Source organism: Cygnus atratus, chromosome 1, assembly GCF_013377495.2.
Source record: "Cygnus atratus isolate AKBS03 ecotype Queensland, Australia chromosome 1, CAtr_DNAZoo_HiC_assembly, whole genome shotgun sequence".
Taxonomy (NCBI): Eukaryota; Metazoa; Chordata; class Aves; order Anseriformes; family Anatidae; genus Cygnus; species Cygnus atratus.
The window spans coordinates 163,912,299-163,933,452 of record NC_066362.1 but is presented as its reverse complement, the minus strand read 5'-3'; the positions used below and the strand labels follow the sequence as shown (position 1 = coordinate 163,933,452).

General features: G+C 41.2%; 1 protein-coding gene across 2 annotated transcripts in view; it reads right to left on the bottom strand.

Annotated features, from left to right (window-relative positions):
* The window catches only part of MYCBP2 (MYC binding protein 2), a 196,503-nt gene extending 182,700 nt beyond the window's left edge, over positions 1-13,803 (bottom strand). For both annotated transcript variants that reach the window (XM_050708276.1, XM_050708273.1), the window contains exon 1: positions 13,156-13,803. In XM_050708276.1, coding sequence (XP_050564233.1) covers positions 13,156-13,421 — 266 coding nt within the window. In that variant the 5' untranslated portion in view covers positions 13,422-13,803. The remainder of the gene's footprint in view (positions 1-13,155) is intronic.
* Positions 13,804-21,154: the final 7,351 nt, after the last annotated feature.

Sequence of the window (21,154 nt, the reverse complement as noted above, 5' to 3'; positions counted from 1 at the left end):
AGAAGAGCCTAGCTAACTCTTCTTCATTCCCTCCCACCAGGTATTTACACACATTGACAGGACTGCACTTGAGCCTTCTCTTCTCCAGGCTGACAGTCCCAGCTCTCTCAGCCTTTCCTCACAGGAGAGGTGCTCCAGTCTCTTCAGCATCTGTGTGGCCCTTTAGTGGACTCTCTCCAGTAGCTCCATGTCTGTCCTGTACTGAGGAGAGTACCTGGTTGTAAAGGTACGCCATGTAGATGCTCATGTGCCCAAGAATCGGGCTACTGAAGAACATCAAAACAACCAGCAGGTGGATCAGGCTGCTAAGATTGAAGTGGCTCAGGTGGACCTGGACTGGCAACATAAAGGTGAATTATTCATAGCCCGATGGGCCCATGACACCTCAGGCCATCAAGGTAGAGATGCAACATACAGATGGGCTCGTGACTGAGGGGTGGACCTGACCATGGACACTATAGCACAGGTTATTCATGATTGTGAAACATGTGCTGCAATTAAACAAGCCAAACGGTCAAAGCCTCTCTGGTATGAACTGTACTCAGTTCTCCAGATGCAGCCTCACCAGAGCTGAGCAGGGGGGATCACCTCCCCTCGACCTGCTGGCAACACTTCCTAACCCAGCCCAGAAGGCTAGCTGCCTTCTCTGCCACAGGGGCACATTACTGGCTCAAAGTCAGCTTGTTGTCCACCTAGCACCCCAAACTACTTCTCTGCAGAGCTGCTTTGCAGCTCGCCAGCCCCCCAGCACTTACTAGTGCCTGTGGATACTCCTCCCCAGATGCAGGATTGTACGTTTCCCTTTGCTGGTCTTGATGAGACTCCTCTCAGCCCCATTCTCCAGCCTGTCCTGGTCCCTCTAAATGGCAGCACAACCATGTGGTGTATAAGCCACCAGTCCTGGTTTTGTTCTCTGGCAAATCTGCTGAGGGTGCACTCTGTCTCAACATCCAGGTCGTTAATGAGGATGCTAAACAGTATTGGTACCAGCATCAACCCCTGTGGTACACTACTAGAGGCCTTCCTCTGTGTCACTTGTGTCACTGATCATGAGCCTCTGGACTCACAGCCTGCTTATTTAACACACAGTTTGTCAGCCTGTCTACATGGATGTCACGGGACACAGTGTCCAAAGCCTTACTGAAGGAAAGGTAAAGAATATCACTGCTTTCTCTGCCCTGAAGGTATCTGTAGATGTTGTTGAAAAATAGTGGAAGTACTATTACTTTCCATCGTGGGCTGCAGATGTTTTAGGGAACTCACCGGTGAGAATCATTGGAGAAGGAAACCACACAGCTTGAGTGACAGATCTCAAAACAAAACTAGACAGTACAATCAATTCTTTCCCAAAATAATAAAAGCTTGATTTTTTTTGATTGTTGATAAAAAAAAATATTATCTTCAGATCACTTCAAATATTGATAAGCATTACTAGCATTACTATCTTCATGTGGTACTTCTGAGATCTAATGTTTGAGGAACTCCACTACTTTTTACTAAAGTGAGCAATAGCTCAACAGTCATTCTAACAGCCACATGTATGTCCCCCAAACCATTACCAGTTTCTGTACTATCTTCTTTGCATTATTAAAAAAAGCATTCTGATGTATATTTTCACCATGCCAATATAAAAGGCAAGTCAGAGCTTAAGCAGTTTATCTACAAATGGAAAAATCACCAAAAATCTAGCCACTTCAATCTGTAAATCAGGGCAAGGAATATCAACTGCAATCCAATTAAAATAGGAGTAAAACAGAAGCAAGCTAGTAGGACAGGCTAAACTGGGCTTTTAAAGGATCTGAAGAGAAAAGGTTTAAAAAAATCAAAAAAGGAGTCTGATGGATTTGGGAGAACACTGCATGAGGAAGAATACAGAGCTAAGCAGAAGCTACAGGTAAGTTAAGACATCAAACGTCTGGAATACAGCTAAGGCTAACAGCCATGCTACTACAGTCTGGGACTCTTTCCTGCACACTCTGGTACAGAAAAAGAAAAAAAAATTACTTACTTTCTCAGTTGGGAATTTAATGTGCTGCTGTTTGTGAGCAGAAATTGCACATCGTTTTAATCACGACGACTTAGTTTCATAACTCAGAGCAATTTATCAAGTTTATGACATAACATTATATTATTATTACTATTACATGAATTTTTAAAACAATTAGCATCCTTTTTCCTCGAAAATCTAATTTTTGGAGGCTTAAGGATGCAGGTTATTCAGCCTGCTGGAATATCCTTTTTAAACCTTTAAACCAACTATACAAGTGAAACAGATCTGATTTTAATTTAACCATGACAGAACAGCAGAACTGCAAAACAGTATCTAGAAATTTCCCTTTTACAAATAAAATGTTTATGATATATTTATGCTGTTTTAGTAGCACAGAGAACGCACAAGGAAGCACACCTACAAAGTATTCTCTGCACAAAGAGAATGCTTTCTCAACACAATCACTGACAGGTGTAGTTTCTTTTCTGTAATTACCTGATTTTTCATGAATTAGCTGAAACATTATCCATGAAATTAGATCTGCAAGAATACATGTAAGTAAAGCATTCTACTTCTAGTTTTTCAGTGTGAAGGAAAGCATTTTGTATCTCTCACCTCTACAGACAGCTTTAGGGCTATTTTTTTTTTTTTTGCTTAGGTAAAAATAAAAAAGTCTTTCTGCCATAGCACAAACAGTATCAGAACCTCTGGCCACTTTCCTATCCAAATGTGACCACCAAAACTGAAGCATGTACAAAGCTTTTTTCTTTTTTTTTTTTAATCATATCAGCAGAATTTTAATTTAGAGAATCAGCTCCATGAAATTAAGGAAGAACTTTACTTAAAGAGAGCACACTTTAAGAAAAAGCACACTACAGCTGTTAATGACAGTACTAAATCCTTAGACAGAGGGACTACTATTACAAAGAAACAAATACTGCACCATCTTCACTGGACAGCACAAGCTGCAACCACCTAGTGCACACTACTGAAAACTTACCATTCTCCAAATGGTCAACACTCTATATTCTACTATATTCTAGTGATAAAATGGGATAGAGAGTTTGAAGAGAAAGGGGATAGAATATTTCGAGAAAAATCAAGATATGAGAGATGAAACTGTGATAATAATAACAGGAGAATACAGTATTTAAGATCAAGCTCATCTCAATGTAATGCAAAAGACTGGCCACAGATCTGTATAAAGACAATCATTGGATTGGATCTGTACAAAGACAAACATAAAGGCTCAGCAACAGAAAAGATGAGTGATGTTATCAGCAAGACAGAGAATGCTGTAGAAGTGAAACAAAGAGTTCAGGGTTTGACCTTGTTAAGGCTCAAACTCTTAGCAAGGTATTTTTCCAGATTGACAGAGCCCATGATCAAAACAATCTAAATCCTATGACACTGCAGCACAAGTTATAGAAGACACTTCCAATTATTTAGATTTGTAGACCTATAAAAATTTTCAGTAGTGGTTTGAATCATTCTAATGAATTTAAAACCACTAACAACGGGCTTATTTTTTTTTCACCTTATCTTACTTCCACTTTCACAGAATCTATGAATTGTTCTCCAGGAGTTCACAAACCACAGCTGAAAAACCATTACCTTAAACGATTATGCTTGGGAACATGAATCAAGTAAAATCAAGGGAAGAAAATGAAAAATAAGGAATGGCACTAATCTAACCAAAGTGCTCCAGATTTACGTGGGGACAAGGTAGCTGAACTTTTGTTTCTTGTCTAGGCTGTGCAACTAGTGCAGGTTTAGACTTTTTAAATTATTAAGAAAAATACCCACAGTTTTCTTACATTAAAGTAGCGATAGATATATCACATGCAAAGAAAGAAGTATCGTACGGTTATAACAATAAAAACTTAGTCCCACACATGTATCAGTCTGAAGGAAGGTACTGAGCTATGATATGCTATTTACTAAGAAATATTGGTTGCTAAGAAAAAAATGAAGCATATATTTAAACATATAAAAACCACGTATCTTAGTGTAGCCATTTAGAACACAAGTAGCCCACTCTCCTGTGCCAATTTCTAGTACTCACCTTTTGGAGTGGTACAGTGGTAGGAATTGACTGTGAAAGATTACTTAGCAAGAGTACATTTAAAATATAAAAGCTTTCATTAATTCTAAGACTATTATTCCAACCAGCATCTCAGTCTGAAGCACTGTTTATGGCAAGCAAAGTAAGAAGGAGAAATGCAACCATGTTTTCGAGAGATGCTGTAAGGAGTCCAGTTTCCAAAGTAAACGGAGGACACAAAACAGTTTGCAGGAAATGGTTCAGTACAAAAGACTTACTGATATGTTATATGTGCCCTCTATAAACACATCAGTAGTCATATCAAGAGAAGAATTTACTACAGCATCGTCAAGATATCATGGCCAAGAGGAATAGCATAATATGGCAGGGGATGGGGCAGGGAGTAGAAGAGATGTGAAAGAAAAAAAAAAAAAATCCTCACACAGTGGAAGCACAAATTCAACATCAAGCTCTCATGAAGCAGAAAGCCCTTTCAACTCATTTAACACAGCCAGCAGCGAGGGATGGTAACTTCTTATATTACTCCAGCTCCAGCCTAACCTTAACTGCTTCTGTTTGTCACTTAACAGACCACCAGTCTGCCAGAGCAGCTAGCATAACTGGAATCGAAACATTAACTGGCATTCCCTCACAGTTTAAAAACAAAACAGCAACAAAAACACAAAAGAACCCCCACCACAAACTAGCATTGAAAGAAAAAAAGAGACTGGAACACATAAACAGATGGTCTCGAATCAGTAGGTGGAAGAATCCCAGGGACATGCAGATTAGTCTGAAGATTGCTGAGAACAGAATATCCGACTTGATATTAAATTGCCATCAGAACTCATACGTCTTTAAAAAATGGAAGTCCAATCCCAATTAAGCAAAATTAGCTCTAATTATTCCTTTAACCATAAAGCTGTGGCCCATCTTGAAATAAATTAGAAAAAAATCAGTCACTGGTTAAAATATTAAGGAAAATGAAGTAAACCACAAATGTTGCAAATCTAATATGCCATTTTTTCTCATCCTGTCCTACTTAGAAGTTGTATTATTTTTATGTTTGGGTATTAAAATTCCAAATTCTTGTGAACTTCAGCAGAATATTCAGGCAATGTTTGCTGGTTTCAAGTGGAAGAAATTTCATGTAACATGAACTTAATGTAACAGAGTTGACTACTACAAGTATAAAGTTAATAATTGAGTCAGAGGTCTTGCTGCAGTTGAGGATTTTGCCACTGTATAGATACCAACACCTACAATCACATTCACACAAATATTCTCATCAATAATCCACAACCTGACGTTCAGAAAGGATAAACTATTTTAGAAACACAGTATTTTGGAACACGCTGAGTAGCCAAGATCCTCAAAGTTAGCAGCAGTAACGAGATCACCAAACATCAAGGATCAATCTACCAAGAAAGGAAAATGACATAGGGCCTTACCTACGCTTAAATAGTGTCTATAAGAATCCTGAAGCTGAAACAGAAGAGCCAATAATGGGAAAAAGAGGCAGCAATCTGCTGTCATAATTTTCTGGAAAGATGCTTCCCGACACAATTACAATATAAACACTAAGAAGCCTTAACCAATAATGATCAAAATATTACTGCTAAATTGGTACATTCCCAATACAAATGATTTGGTAACAAACTGACATGTTCTGCACATAATTGTTTTCCTTCTCCGCTGGTCCACGCTCCCAATGTCCCTAAATAGCAGCTCACACAGTAGCTGCTGATACTTGACACGCATTCATACAAGCACGCTCTCAGAGCTACAAAAGCTAGTTTCACAGGGCTTTTTTTTGTAACTTCTGTTCAGCTCCAGCACGGCCTGCAATTGAACTTGTGACAGAAAAACACGACGTTCCACACAGTATTATTTTGTACTCCAAAATAAATAGAAGAACCACACAGTGTGATTCTATCACATGCATTAGTGCCTTTCCAAATTACATACGCTCCTCCTTCATAAGAAATATAAGGACGCCTGACTACAAAGACAAAGGTCTCCTGTAGCATCACTAGACATCTAATGAAGTTTCCACATCCATTTTGGCAAAATGGAAATTCCTTTCTAGCAATCCACAGAAACAGAATATTCCCCTCATGGATTCCATTTTTTATAATTTTTCAAATCAGAGAAAGAGAGAATTCACGTTGTCTTTTTAAAGGTGCTTAGAAATTTTAGTCTATTTGCCAGTGCTTTCACCCTCATTTTATCAACTTGACTTCTTAATAATTTTGCAATCAGACAGGTTACTTGCTTCTTTCCCATTCCATTTTCTATGCCAACACTGAAGAAACACAAACCACATTAGACTAAGCACCTACTATAGCATCTCTAAAACAAAAAACATCTGTAAAACAACTTCCATTATCACAATATATGTGAAAAGGATATATAAAATACATGGCTTTAGTTTAACAACAAGTTAATCCCAACTAACTAAAAGCAGAATAAATCATATAGTCATAGAAATCCTGAGTTGGAAGGGACCCACAAGGATCACTGAGTCCAGCTCTTGGTTCCACACAGGACCACCCAAAAATCAGACCATGTGTCTGAGAGCATTGTCCAAACACTCCTTGAACTCTGGCAGACTCAGGGCTGTGACCACTGCCCTGGGGAGCCTGATCCAGTGCCCAACCACCGTCTCAGTGAAGAACCTTTTCCTAACACCCAGCCTGACCCTCCCCTGTCCCAGCTCCATGCCGTTCCCTCGGGTCCTGTTGCTGTCCCTAGGGAGCAGAGCTCAGCGCCTGCCCCTCTGCTCCCCTCGTGAGGGAGCTGCAGGCCGCCATGAGGCCTCCCCTCAGCCTGCTCTGCTCTGGGCTGAACACACCAAGGGGCCTCAGCTGCTCCTCACACATCTTGCCCTCTAGGCACTTCACAAGCTTTGTAGTCCTCCTTCGGATGCTAATAGTTTTATGTCCCTCTTACATCATGGCACCCAAAACCACGCACGCAACACTCAAGGTGAGGCTGCACTAGCGCAGAGCAGATCGGGACCACCACTTTCCTTGACCAGCTAGCAACGCCCATCTGTGCTTGATGCAACCCAGGGCATGGTTGGCCCTTCTGGCTGCTAGGGCACACTGTTGGCTCACGTTCAACTTGACATCAATCAGAACAGCAGATCCCTTTCTGCAGGGCTGATCTCCAGCCTCACATCCCCCAGTCTGTACATATAGCCAGGGTTGCACCATCCCAGGTGCAGAATCCAGCACTTGCTCTTGTTAAACTTCATATCATTAGTGATTTGCCCAGCCCTCTGATTTGTCCAGATCTCTCTGCAAGGCCTCTCCACCCTAGCGGGAGCTAACAGCTCCTCATAAATTAGTGTCATTTGCAAACTTAATATGTACTTGAGTCCTGCATCCAAGTCACTTATGAAAACATTTAAGAGAATTGGCCCTAAAATGGTGCCCTGTGGAACTCCACTAGGGACTGCTGCCAGCCTGATGTAACTGCATTTACTATAACACTTTGAGCCCGGCCTGTCAGCCAATTAATCGTTCGCCCATCACATTATGTATTTATCTAGCTGTATGCTGGACATTTTGTCCAGAAGGATACTGTGAGAAACAGTATTGAAAGCTTTTCTGAAATCCAAAAAGATTATATCAGCTGGATTTCCTTGGTCACCTAGATGGGTGGTAACCTTGTCATAAAAGGAAACTGAGTTTGTTAAACAGGACTTTCCCCTCATGAACCTGTACTGGCTGTGTCCAAAGACTGTGTTGTCTTTCAGACATTTGCCAATAACTCCCTGAATAATCTCCTCCATAACTTTACCAGGCACTGAAGTGAGACTGACAGGCCTGTAATTACCAGGATCTTCTTTCTTGACCCTCTTGAAAACTGGGACAGCATTTGCCAGCTTTGAGTTGATTGGGAACTCCCTACAGTGGCCAACAGCATCTCTGTAGTCCTCCCATGTCACCCAACCTTACTTTCAGTGTCCATACTTTCTTTTTCCTCCTGATCTGTAGAAGGATCAGGATCTCTCTTTCTCGTGATTTCCTGCTCAGCCTCTGTCCTGCCTCCTTGACTTCCAAGATTTTCAAACTGCCTGTTCCTGTGCTCCTAAGAGGTGGTACCCAAAAAGTGAACAACATTGAAGGACCCCAGTGCCTTCAAAAGCAGTTTCCCAGGGGCCCTTACTATCTAGTTCCCCGAGTAACCTGAAGTCTGCTCTCCCCATATCCAGGGTTGAAAATAAAGTATTAAAGCATTGCTATATTGCAGCTAAAATGCCTGAAGCAGAGAGCAACTCTTACTAGCTTTTCAAAAGGAAAGGTTAGTTTAATGTAAGATTCAGCAGCGCACAAATTTTCTAATAAAATAAAGTTTTAAGTTTACATACGGACTTGCTTCAACTTTCTTTTTGGTAAAATGACATTTACAAAACACAAGAATTGAAAAACAGAGAAGCAAATCTTTTTACAGGAGTAAAGCGGGAAAAGAATACTTAGTTCTTCACAAAAAAAAACCCACACCACTAATCATTTCATTGGTCTCTATGTATACTAACCTTACTTTTACAATCAAATGAATACTTCCAAGCTTTTTGCAATTATAGTTTAATCAAACAAAAACAAAACAAAAGAAGTATCAAGTCCCAAACAGAAAGCAGCTTATAGCTTTTGTAAAGACTTTAGATCTTAGGAAATTTAGGCTTTCTGGTATACCAACTACCACATCTACACAAACTTCATATATCTAAATATAATAAACATGGTTTCTACACATGCTTTAACAACTTAGCACAAAGGTGAATTATTTCAATAGCATTTCTCCAATAAAATTTTGAAGAGTATATATTTATAAAGCATAAATTTAAAGTACTCCACAGCCAAATAAGCGTTGCATTTTGAGCATAAGGGGCATATGGGAAGACTTCAGACTTTCACTTAACTGTGAAAGGCCTAAACAATGAACTAGTGATCCATTTGCTCCAAAGGATGTATAGTTTACCACTATGAGTGCAGATAAGCTTGCCTACCTCCCCAAGTTTCTTTATGATCCAGTGGAAAGAATCATCATGAAACAAAAGACATTGGCTGCCTCTTCTTCAGTCAAAATGGCTGGAGAAACACCCATCTGATTTCTGGTCAATAGCAGAAATCTTATACTCCAGCAATAACTGAAATTTTCCTTGGTCTCAAGGCAAGCCACTTCACATCATTAGATTTGTTTTTTTTTCTTCCCAGAACACAAATACATTTTTTTCTGTGTGGGAACTAACATAAAAGAGGCAACTCTAGCTAGGAAGTAATGGACAAAAAAAGGTAATCCAGAAAAAGCAGCTGTATTTTTAAGTTCCTAATGCTTCTACATTAATTGATAGGTTGTTTCTAGCAACTATGTAAAGAACAAATTAACAATCTGATAAGCTCAGCAGGATGACTCACTTTAGTAAGGAGCATAAAGAGTATATTCAATATTATTACTCGTTATTATTCAATAAATACTGCTGCATTTCTGACACCTAATATTACTAGAGAAATCCAGACACAGTCCTTATAAGTAATTGAAAATGCATATGGGATCAAAGAAGCAGCTATTCAGAAACCATTCTTGGATCTTTCTGCCTGATGTTACTTTCACAATTGCTGAGTTTACGTTCTTCAGGAAAAAAAAAAATCTATCTTTTTGGTAAAGATCAATTGATAGCTGCAAACCAGATGGGAAAACACTCAGATGTGAGTGTGAAATTACTATCATTTCAGAATATATTGTCACTATAACATTAAAAACTCACATTAGTCAAAATTATTCAGTAAACATCTTCATTACAAGACAGGCCACACAAAAGCCATTACAAATTCATTTCTATCTGTATATGACAGAAGATTTCAAAGAACACAATAAACCTACCTGATATTCTTCTAGTATATGTACACAAGTAAAAGAAAAGCAAAGGGTCTGACAGTCTAGGGAAAGCCCTGAGATACACAAGCATTAGTAGCAGCAATTCAGTTGGATAGAGGTGTTTGTTAGGATTAAATTCCAAGTGATATATCAGAAAAAAAAACTATATATTTGAAGACAGCAAAACGTGAAAATCAAAAATACCTTTAAAGTGCCCTATTTTGTAAATACAAAGTTTCAGGAGTGAAAACACTTAAGAACTTCCATTATTCTCAGTAACAGAGAGGAGACTTCGAGTTTCATCCACTCAGAAGCCATGTATGAGTGGGTTCATGTTCTAATAACATGAAACGTTTACTTGTCCCCTGAAGAGACTCCTACTTCCTACTAGCGTTTTACAGACCCTCATGGCCATACCAGCCATAATGCCATTAACGATCACCTTCATGTATTTTGGTAGCCACAAAGCACAAACTACAGATTAAACATACTCAGAGTAGATTCATCTTCCAAACCAATCTTGATTTGACATGCAAATTTCCCACTGCTCTGCACTGTAACAGATTCTTAAAGTTGTCATCTGACCAAAGATGGCTGTACATTAAATTACAGGATTAGATACTTTATTTCTGCTCCCTTTCATAAAATTATTAGACTGGCACTGGTGGCAAAAGAAGCAGCCTCTCTCCTCCCACCTCTCTGTGCAAAGATTTCTGTGCAACCTTCCCCTCACGCTGTCACAAGCATGGGTACAATCGCAAGGTGAGCCAGATCGGGGAATTAGGCTGGATTACAACAAGCCATTTTTGCCAAGTTAATTTTAACCCAGCATGAGTCTCTAATCTGTTACTGCAAGAGACTATATAAATAATTATGTAAACATGGTGCGGGTAACAAGCATAGCAACCAAACCATCTTCTTTGGCGACCAAAGTTTTTGTAACACCACGGCCAGCATTACAGGAGGATATGCAAAACACTGCTAGCGCTGTTTCAAAGCAAATTACTCCATCCTACTCACCACATGATATTCATTGTTTTCAGGTGACAGCTAGCACAAACACCTTGCAAATGTGAAATTAATCTTACGTGCAACTTTTAAACATCCTTCACAATGCCTCATTTCCTCTTCTGTGCACAAGCATTCTAATACGGATCTCTAGTTCTTCATAAACATTTAAGTCAGTGTTTGGAATAAAAGGGCTCAATGAGGCATTGATCACACTATTAAGTACAGAGCACAATTTTGCAGACATGAAGCAAAAATTCTATGTCAACATATCGCAAGCAGGTTGTACTATCATCCTTCAAAGCAGAGAGCCCTAGAGCACAGGAAAATGTTAGTAATGTCTCACAATTTCTTTTTAAAGACCACCAGGTAGCTGAAATTCTCAAATCTTAAACTGGAATGTTTTGACATTGCTATGGAAAAGGGTGGAGATGATGAGCAGTGCGTTGGCTGCCATCAGTCTGATACAAGAGATGTTAGGGGTCAGTATCAAGAGATGGTGAGCAACACCTGGTTATTAAACATTAAACCTCTTAAAATTCCTACTATCCAGACTGACTGTATTCACCATAATTAATTAGCTGGCATTCACCTGCCTAATACCTTAACACAATCTGTTTCCCCTGTACAGAAGATTGTGGCTTCTGTGATTTACTGCAAGATTATAAAATGTAGCCAAGACAAGTGACTAACTCTAGTCTTCAAAACTGAAGATACACAGCAACTTTTGAATGTCATCATTTCTCTTTTAATTGTCATTCTCATAGTAACCTGTTAGTTGGAAACAGACTCAAAATGAATGCAATTTATGATATCTTGGAGTCAAAATTAATACATTAAGAATGTATTAAAAATATTGAAATTTACACCCACTTAAAGCTAGTATTTTCTACAACAGTAAGTAGAAGAGATACCAGTTGAATTATGCTGAAACCAAAAACCATTGAGGACAAAAGCTCAAAACTACAGCTTTAAATAGTACAGGCATGTCAATGTAAAAATTCAGATTGAATATCTGAACAATCACATCTGATTAAAGCTTAACATAGATTTCTTCACGTTTAGCACTTGCAGTCCCAAGATTAAATGCTCAAAAGTTGGAAAAAAAGATGTAAAGGAAAAAGGCATGAGTGCTGGGCTAAGGAAGAACAAGGGTAAGAAAACTTACAGGTACTATATGTATATATATAAATACATGTATATACATACTTTATTATAAATATATGTATACATATGTATATGTATACATAATATATACACGCATATATATTATCTATACACATATAAAAATATATACATATGTAAAAAGGTATAGCTTCCCTGTCATATGATCTGAAGAGAACTCAGAAATTGCAAAGATGTCAAATGCCAGTGTTAGACAGCACACGTTCCTGGCACTTGCCAAGAGCACATTGGGAAGATTACGTTATTCTTTAAGTTTCTTACACTATTACACACTCCCATACGCAGCCTTTTGTGGGGGAAGTGACCCCTGCTGTTCAAGTCGGGCAGAAAACCAAACAAAACCCAGAAAACACCCAAGGATGCCAAGCACCTCGTGCTGTGCAGCCACTTACCAACTCAACACCGACTGAAGGGTCTTCCTTCCTGCCGTCAGGCCACCCCCACCACGCCTTATCACGGCTCAAGGCCCCGTTTCCGTGCCATCCACGACCCCAACCACCTCCAGAGGGGCACAGCGGGGAGCACCGGGGCAGCAGCAGGAGGGTGCCCATGCTAGCACCACCCCTCGCCCCCCTCCCATGAGGCGGCAGCCTCCTCCTCCTCCTCAGGGCCCCGGCGGCGCCCCATTTCTTCTCCCTCATCTTTCCGCTTCCCGCGGGCAGCGATGTCCGAAACGAACAAAAAAATAGGATGGTGAAAGGCTGCTCTGACATACGGCCCCGCCGGCAGGACGGGCAGGTGCCGTGCGAGGCTGGCACCCGTGGGCTGGTTTAGCCCGTGACAGCCGCACGGCCAGCCCCGGCGGGGTCCCGTTATCCTGTACCGGCCCCGGATTGCAGCACGGGGCCGAGCCATCGCCCTGCTACCGGGCGGCCCGGGGCTCGCATCGCCCCCGTTGGCGAAAAGGGCGTCATCTCGCCCCAAGCCTCGCTGGGGGAGGGGAGGCGGGCACAGGTAGCCGTGCCCCGGCCTCGGGGAGGGAGGGGTGCGACAGAGCCCCCCGCCCGGTGATGGGCGCAGGGCCGGGATGGGCGCTCGTTACCTGCCCGGGTGGCTCCCCAGCTCCCGGTCGCTCAGCGCCGCCGTGTAAATCTTCCGGTATCTGTCGGCCAGGGCCTTCCCCGAGAGCAGCAGCTGGTAGCGGCCCCGGCAGCCCACCGACGGCGGCGCCAGGGCGCCCAGCCCGCCGGCCGAGCCCTCCTCGGGCCCCATGGGCGCGGAGCCGCCCGAGAGGAAGAAGAAGCCGCCCTCGGCCCCGGTGCAGGCGGCGGCTCCCGCAGAGGAGGCGGCGGCGGCGGCAGCGCTCATCCCCCTCCCCGCCCGCCCCCTGGTGGCTGCGCTGCCTCCCGGCCGGGCGCGGGCACGGACACGGCCGCAGGCGGCTCCCGCTGCCTTCACCGCCGGGGCCCGGCCATGGCGAGGCCGCCAAAGCCGCCCCGCGGGCTGCTCATCCGCCGGGGACGGGGCTGCGGGGACGCCGCTGCTCCTCCCCTCGGCGGCGGAGGGGAGCCAAACGCCCGCCCGAGCTCCGGCCGGGACCGTGCACCTCAGGGCCGGCGGCGGCCCGGCCGCCCGCTTCGCTTCCTCCTCCCGCTACCGGGGGGTGGAGGCCGGCGGCCGCCGCTTCCCCTCTGGAGTTTCTCCTCCGCTCCGCCGCCCTCGCCGCGCAGCCGCTCCGGCCCCACCTCCACCTCCCTCCTTCCCTGCCGGGGCCGGGCCGGGCGCATGCGCGGATCGGCACCGCCCGTTCCTTCCCCTCCCTCCATTACGGCGCCGAGGCGCCGGCCTTCAGAGGCCCCGGGGCGGCCCTGCGGAGACCGAGCACCGCTCCCGCCCCTGAGGGAAAGGTCGTTTGGAGTCAGCCCCCAGTCCCCAGAGGGAAGGGTCGTCGCCATCCCCCCTCAGGCACCGTGGTGGCCAGAGCAACAGTGGCGGCTGAGCCGTGAGGTGGCAGCGCCCCGCCGCCCGGGGCTGTGCTCTGTAACGCTGTCACGAGCAGCAGTGCCCTCTCCACGCAGAAACACGGCCCCCGAAATGGGGTTGCCACGTTAGGCCTAGGTTTCCTCAAATGTCCCTCACAGGCACCACGCTGCTTCATCTGCCTTTAGAGGATAGGAGAGGCAGTGCAGCGGGCACCCTTGCAGTGTGCTCCGTCTGTATTACCTCATTTCATCCTCCTCCTTGCCTTCCTTTCTCCTTAAAATTTCACTGATCTGTTGTGAGTTCAGCCCTGCGGTTTTGTCACGCTCCTTACAGCTTTACCCAGCTGAGGGCTTCAGGTGTACACCTCAGAGTACATGCTGTAAAAATAAAATAAAAAAGGAAAAAAAAATCCTCCTAAAATAAGACTGCATGCAAAATACATCTTAATCTAAGTCTGCCAAAAACTGTCACCCAAACAAGATGTATGCTGTCATTTATTATTATTTTCCCAAATGAAGGCCTAAAAAAAGCCTGTAATTCTGCTGATACTGAATACATCAGCATATACGTATTTGCAAACAACTTCCTGCGTAACAGCAAATGCAAGTCAATATGCGACTGTAATCTTTCTTAAGCTTATGTATAACTCCCCAACACTTAGGTATCCATGCCAAATTTCAAGCACTTTCTACAGAGAACTAGAGATATCAAAGATAATAAATTATACAGGTTTTCTTAGGGATAGCTCTCACAGTCAGAGAAAGATAGCCAGATTAGTGCCATCACTGGGAAAAAAGAGTGCTTTCTGAACGTAGAGGCAGAGACCATCCAAGAAGTACTTGAAATACTAACTACATAAAAAGCTTTCAGGTATAATTCTTAAACTGTAACGTGTTTGGGGAAAGGAAAAAAAAAAAAAAAAGGAAAAGGATAATCCAGCAGTGAGAGAAGGAACCACAGTGAGATAAGCACCATGTCTTACAGTGCTAACCACCACCAAATTGCATTCCCTCTAGAAATCAGAATAATAATGCTTTCTAGTTCCTCTTTTAGAAACTACCTAAAATCATTCCTAGAGGCAAGAATACAGCAGAAGACAAGGGGACCCACCCAGCCACCCCCAGCACCTTTCAGCTCATTTGGATGTTTTGTTTCAACAGCTGCTAGTTTTCCTTCACCAATTACACATCCCCTGACAAATGCACTCCCTTCTGGTGTAACATTGCCTGTCATGTCTCTGCACTAATGCTGTTATAGCCATCTTAATGTGTGTGCTATAAAAGCAAAGTTCTGGCAAAGTTTTACGAAAGTGATGCAATTTATTGCAATTCTTGCGTATTGCTCCACACTCTAGAAGTTGTCTGGGCTTGTGTTGTACAGAGCCACATGCGGCATCGCGAACTTTGTTCTCCCCAAGCTGCAACTACTAATACTCTGCATTTCTTTATCTCAAGTTGTTTTGCCTTTTTTTTTTTTTTTTGATCTCACCAATTATCCACAGTGCACAGTCCTCCTCCCATAAGCTTCAGCCTAGGAAGAGCTGTAATATTTGGCAACAACCAACAGCACAACTGAGGACCCCAGGCACCAGCTGGAAAGCAGCTCTGCAGAAAAGGACCTGGGGGTCCCGGTGGACACCAAATTGAACATGGGCCAGCAGTGTGCCTTTGCTGCAAAGAATGCTAATGGTATCCTGGGCTGCATTAGGCAAATTTTTGCCAGCAGGTCACAGGAGCTGATCCTTCCCCTCTACCCAGTACTGGTGGGGCCATACCTGGCGTACTGGGTCCAGTTCTGGGCTCCCCAGTACTAGAGAGACCTGGGCATACTGCATACTTCTGCAGTTAGTGTAAGTGTGTACGGGTTCAAATTTGTGCCCAGAGGGAGAAGAAAAAAAAAAAAAAAGCTAACAGTTTTGGAGAATCAGTTTGCACCAGATTAGCCCTTTGTTTTATGTAGCTGCAGAGCTTTTTATCTAACAGGAGATGCTTAGAAGACAGATTTATTATATCATCAAAACAGTCCCAGTCAACTAAAAGCTGTCATTTTTTGGTAGTTCTACTCTGCAACCAGAGCATATCTTACTTCTGACAATACTCTTTTCCTTTTTGGCAACATCTACTTGCTGTTATTGAATGAAGCACTTTGCCAGTCAGTCTCTCCCTCTTACTTTAAGGTGGGGTTTTCAGCAGTTGCTTTCGTGCACTTGGCAGCTTCATAAGTAGGTTTTAGCAGAACAAATTGTTCAGAAGTCATCCAGAATCAGAGTCTGACGGTTTGTCTTGTTGACTATCACTGTTCACATGAACATTGTATTGGCATGGGTTTCAACACAGCATTACAATAATTTCTAACAGGTAATTCTAAAGCTCCCATATCGTACATGACTGGATGTAAAGGGTAAAGTTCTACAATTTCATAATCCTTTTCAGTTTTTAATGATATTTCTAGGCCTTAATTTTTTAAGCTTTCAAACTGATACAAACCAATATAGTAATCTCTTCACAAGCAAAGAATACAGAATAAGATAACATCAAAATATGTAAACCAGGCCCTTTGCATGTTGGGTTGCAGCCAGAAAGTTATGAACCACAGAATTCAGTACTTCCGTGATAAAACTCATGATTTGCTACAATCTGTTGATGGTGGTTTTCTTGTTCACTAGAAGCAACTAGCTCTTGCTGTCACATGTTATCCACAAATAGGACTTAAAGCAGTAATGAGGAGAGGGACGAGAGAAATTATATATCTCAGTTACTAAACTGCTGTCACTATTAATATACTGTGTAAAGCTCTGAATATGATTAAAGTCACCTTTTTTTTTTTTGAGAGACATCATTATTATTGGGGAAAAAAAAAATCACATTTTACAACATAATCCTTGTCCTGCACTTCTTAAGAGTTCTTTAATGATAAAAAGTGCAGGACAGGAACTATGTTGACTGTAAATACAAGGCCTTCTCAATTCCTACAACGGAGATGCTCATCTGCTTGTTTTCCAAGTGACAACTTCTTATGCTTACCCATCTTTAGTTTCTCTACACAGCCTATGAGAAGGAAAACAAAGCTCATGTATTAAAAAAAAAAAAAAAAAAAAAAAGAGAGAAACACACCTCTAAGTTTAGTTGCTTTGCCATGTTTTTTTTGCAAGTCAAGTTTCCCCAACATTAATTGTAGAGAAGTGCTGGAAGGAAGCTAATAAAAAACATGAAAACAAAACAAAGCATACATTTCATTTTATATGCCAGCTGTCACATATCCCAAAGAGCTTACTAACGTGAAAGTCTCTTTGTATACCCCTTCTCCAACTTTTGTTTTTATACTTTCTGTTGTGGTAACATTTTGCCTTTAGTTCTGCCTTAGCCAAACTGTGTCGTCTTCTCCTTGAAATTCTCTCTTTAAGACTGACTTTAGAAAAAAAATTGTGCAAGCTTACAGCTCAGACATTTCATTATGCTGTACCATATGCATCAACTCTTGAAGTTAAGGTAATGATTTCTTTCAGGTACAGTAGTGAGATCAACAAAGAAACCCCCAGCATTTTACTTATAACATGGTGATATGACTGGCATTAGAATAAATAAGAATAGATACATGTTCCAATAAGCATGCTGTTCATGAGTAACTTTTTCCTTTCAAGGATGTAGCAATTAGTTATTTAACTCAGTCTTTTCCTTCATTCCTACAAAGATGGAGTAGAAGAAATATTACCAAGGCATCGCCCTAAAAAGCAAGAAAAGTTACGCACAACGTTATAACCAACAGTACTGTAGCATGTGAATGAATTGGAAAAAAATAATTACAAGAACCAAAAAGAGTACTTGAAACCCACAAAGATGACATTATCAATGATTTATAAAATATAATTGCTATGAAATTATTTAGGTTGAGACAAAGATAAAATGTGGTTTCACATTCAAATCTACAGATGCCAGCCAACTTTGGAATTAGACTTTGTCCTTGGAAACCTCAAGTCCTGTCCCAGATAACATGAGATGTTTATTGGATTATTACATAAGATGAAGAAATAAAATATAGACTAAGATGCAATCCCATTCAGAAGTCCTACCGTAGAAAAGTAGGAATGGAGGAATCACTTAGGTCTTCAAGACCAGTCCTCCACCAGAAATGATGCAACAGACACGGGGACTGTAGGTCATTTGCAAGACACAGAACACCTGCATTCTATTGAAACTTGGCTTGGCAGAAAAAAACACCTTAACACTTCAAACGTTACTCTCCAAACAGTAATATGGCATATCCCAAAAAGAAAAATGGGATGAGATTATATTTCTGTTTGGACTGTGTCTTCATACAAGACTGAAATTACATTATTGAGACTTTTCAAATGGATAAAACAGGTCAATCTTAAACTAAAATTCCAGTCTCAGAGAAGGATGCCAGGAGTGTATTTAGGACAATTGTGAGAGCTTTGTAAGTCTAGCTAGGAGAGTGAAAAGATGATGCTGTAATCACAGAAGAAAGAAAACACACCATTCTAAGGTGCAACTGCCTGAAAACCCATGCAGTTATCCACAAATGTATTTTTAGTAACTGAAAGTTACTTTAAAAATTTCTGTTTTAAGAAACAGAAACGTTTGCACGAAGAGGATCACACAGTGCGACAGGAAGTGGACCTAAACACTATTCTACATATGAACAGATCTTCTGTATTTGGGAGAGTCAAAACCACATTGAAGAAATTTAGGCAATGCCTGAAACTAAATTTTGCTATCACTTTTTTTGATTAGTTCTGTTTTAGAAGGAGATGGAAGAGAAACATAGCAGTAGAGGAGATAATACAGGAAAGGAAAAACTAAAACTGCTGCATATTGATAAATATTACAAGGAATAAATGATAGCACAGTAAATAGAGCTGTGACAGACAACAAGAAATCGCAAGGTCATATCAGAGCACGATGGAGTACATATAAATATACTCAAAGGTCTGTGTCTATAGACATTCCTTACTTATGTAAGAACAAGGGCCACTGACCCACCTATGTAGAGTTATTTTATTAGAGTTTCTGAGGATGTGAGCTTATTAAAATTTGGAATTGATCTCAGTTGATCTAATCACTTCCTGTATCACAAAGAAGAAATATGCTTGTGACTCTTGGACACTTCTGAGATGCTGGGCACATTACCTTGGCCCAAACATTATTCTAGCACATGGTATTCTACTGCCCAAGTTCCACTAGCAGTTCACTGGAACACAGCAATATCTTTGGATTTGATACTGATAACCAAATACTTCATTGGTTGAACTGACAAATCTCAGCCAATATTGCTGTTCATTAGAGCTGCATGTTTCTCATATTATTTTGAAAGGTGTTGAAGAGTGGTGGGCAACTGTCTCTTCTCACCCAACACCTAAATAAGTGTCATACACATACATATATAAATCATATATAAATGCCAGCAAACAGGAAAAGTCTGAGGATGATGCCATGGCTCTTCCACTTTGACACAGAGAGTACAGCAAAGATTTCTCCACATTTACGTGGAGAATGTCCAGAAATTGGCCAGGACAGGTTGTGAACTTTGCAGTATTATGCCAGCACCTGTCAAAATAAGTTCTTCAATCTTAGAAATACAAATAGTTTATATGATGTTATCTATTGATTAAGAAAAAACCTTATGGGGGACTCAATAGTGGCCAAAAGAAGTGTGTCCAGGTTCCTTTGGACGGAAACAATACAAACATCAATAAGAACTGTAAACATATTTAGGAAGTCTCCAGTGGTGATAAAACACAGCAGATAAATGTTTTGGTGTCATCTAAAGCTTTAGAGATTTGCAGTTACCTATAAAAACATGATGAAATTAAGTCACAGATTGATACTTTTTGACACCTACCCTGTCTCCAGAGTATACAGAAAAATATTAAAACATGTTGCTAGCTGTAAAGTGAGCAAGAAAATAAGTTGAATACTTCATTAGTCAAGTGGTAGTGAAAGATGTGTAAATGAGATGATCTGGATATCTCATTGAGGGAGGAGAATTTCTTAATCTTAGTGGAAAGTGAGAGGTATCGTGTAGAAAGGTTGTTTGTGGTACAAGGAGAACACCAAGCACATAAGTAGAGTACAGCCTTGCACATAAGGAACAGAAGCAGAGAAGCATCACTAGTATTTTATATTTTCTATCTGCTTATATGGGCGTACTAAAAGTCTAAAAACCCTAGTCAAATTGTCTTAACATAAACAAGCATTCAATTTACATAATTGGCCTCGTTACCTATTGTGAGAGAGTTTACATAACTGGCAAGATAAAACATCATTACTTCTTCTTTAAAGAAAACAGAGAAGATTATGTCTGAGGGAGAATGGCAGCACATTAGGCATACTTCTATACTCAGAATAGCAGTGCAGCAAAGCCGTGACTAAATCACATAGATACATTTAATTTACTCTAGAAGAAGCTGTCTTAAGCACACAGGACATGATCCAGGTGGTGCCAACTGGCCCTGAAACAGGACCAACATTTTCCTCATTTATGTAGTGGTACATGCATAGACTTATGGACAGTTTAATGGCAATTGGTTTGGACTACAAAGGCTATGAGGGTCACCTACTATGAAGGTGATCTGTGAACTGAAATGTGGTGATCACAAAGAAATCCATTCTAATGCCATGATTACATTGAATATACTAAAAAATTCTGTTTAGAAGTGTTGTGATAATTGGATGTTTTAGAAGAATGTCTAAAATATTAGATGTTTTTAAAGGCCTAGATCTAGAGATAGGATAATTGACTAAAGGATATTAAGAGGAAAAGTTTAAACATAGAAACATTATTAAAAGCTGAGAATTTCCAAGTTAGTTTGCTTTGAGTCAGGGAAGAAGACAAATTAGCTTAAGCCTGGTGTTCAACTGCAAAATTAAGACAACTAGAATTAAAACAACCACAAAGTGGGAAAAAGAAAAATAAGGAGGAATGACTCAAGGAAGGTTTGTGAACTATGATCTCTTTCCTTCTAATAAGCAATGATAGTAAAGTTGCTAAAAGCACTAAGTATGTAACACGTTTGTTCTGTATTTGGAAAGTGCCTGCATTACCTTGAAGCAGTTGGGCACTTTGCATACCATTTTCATCAGTTCTTAAGTTAGATGTTA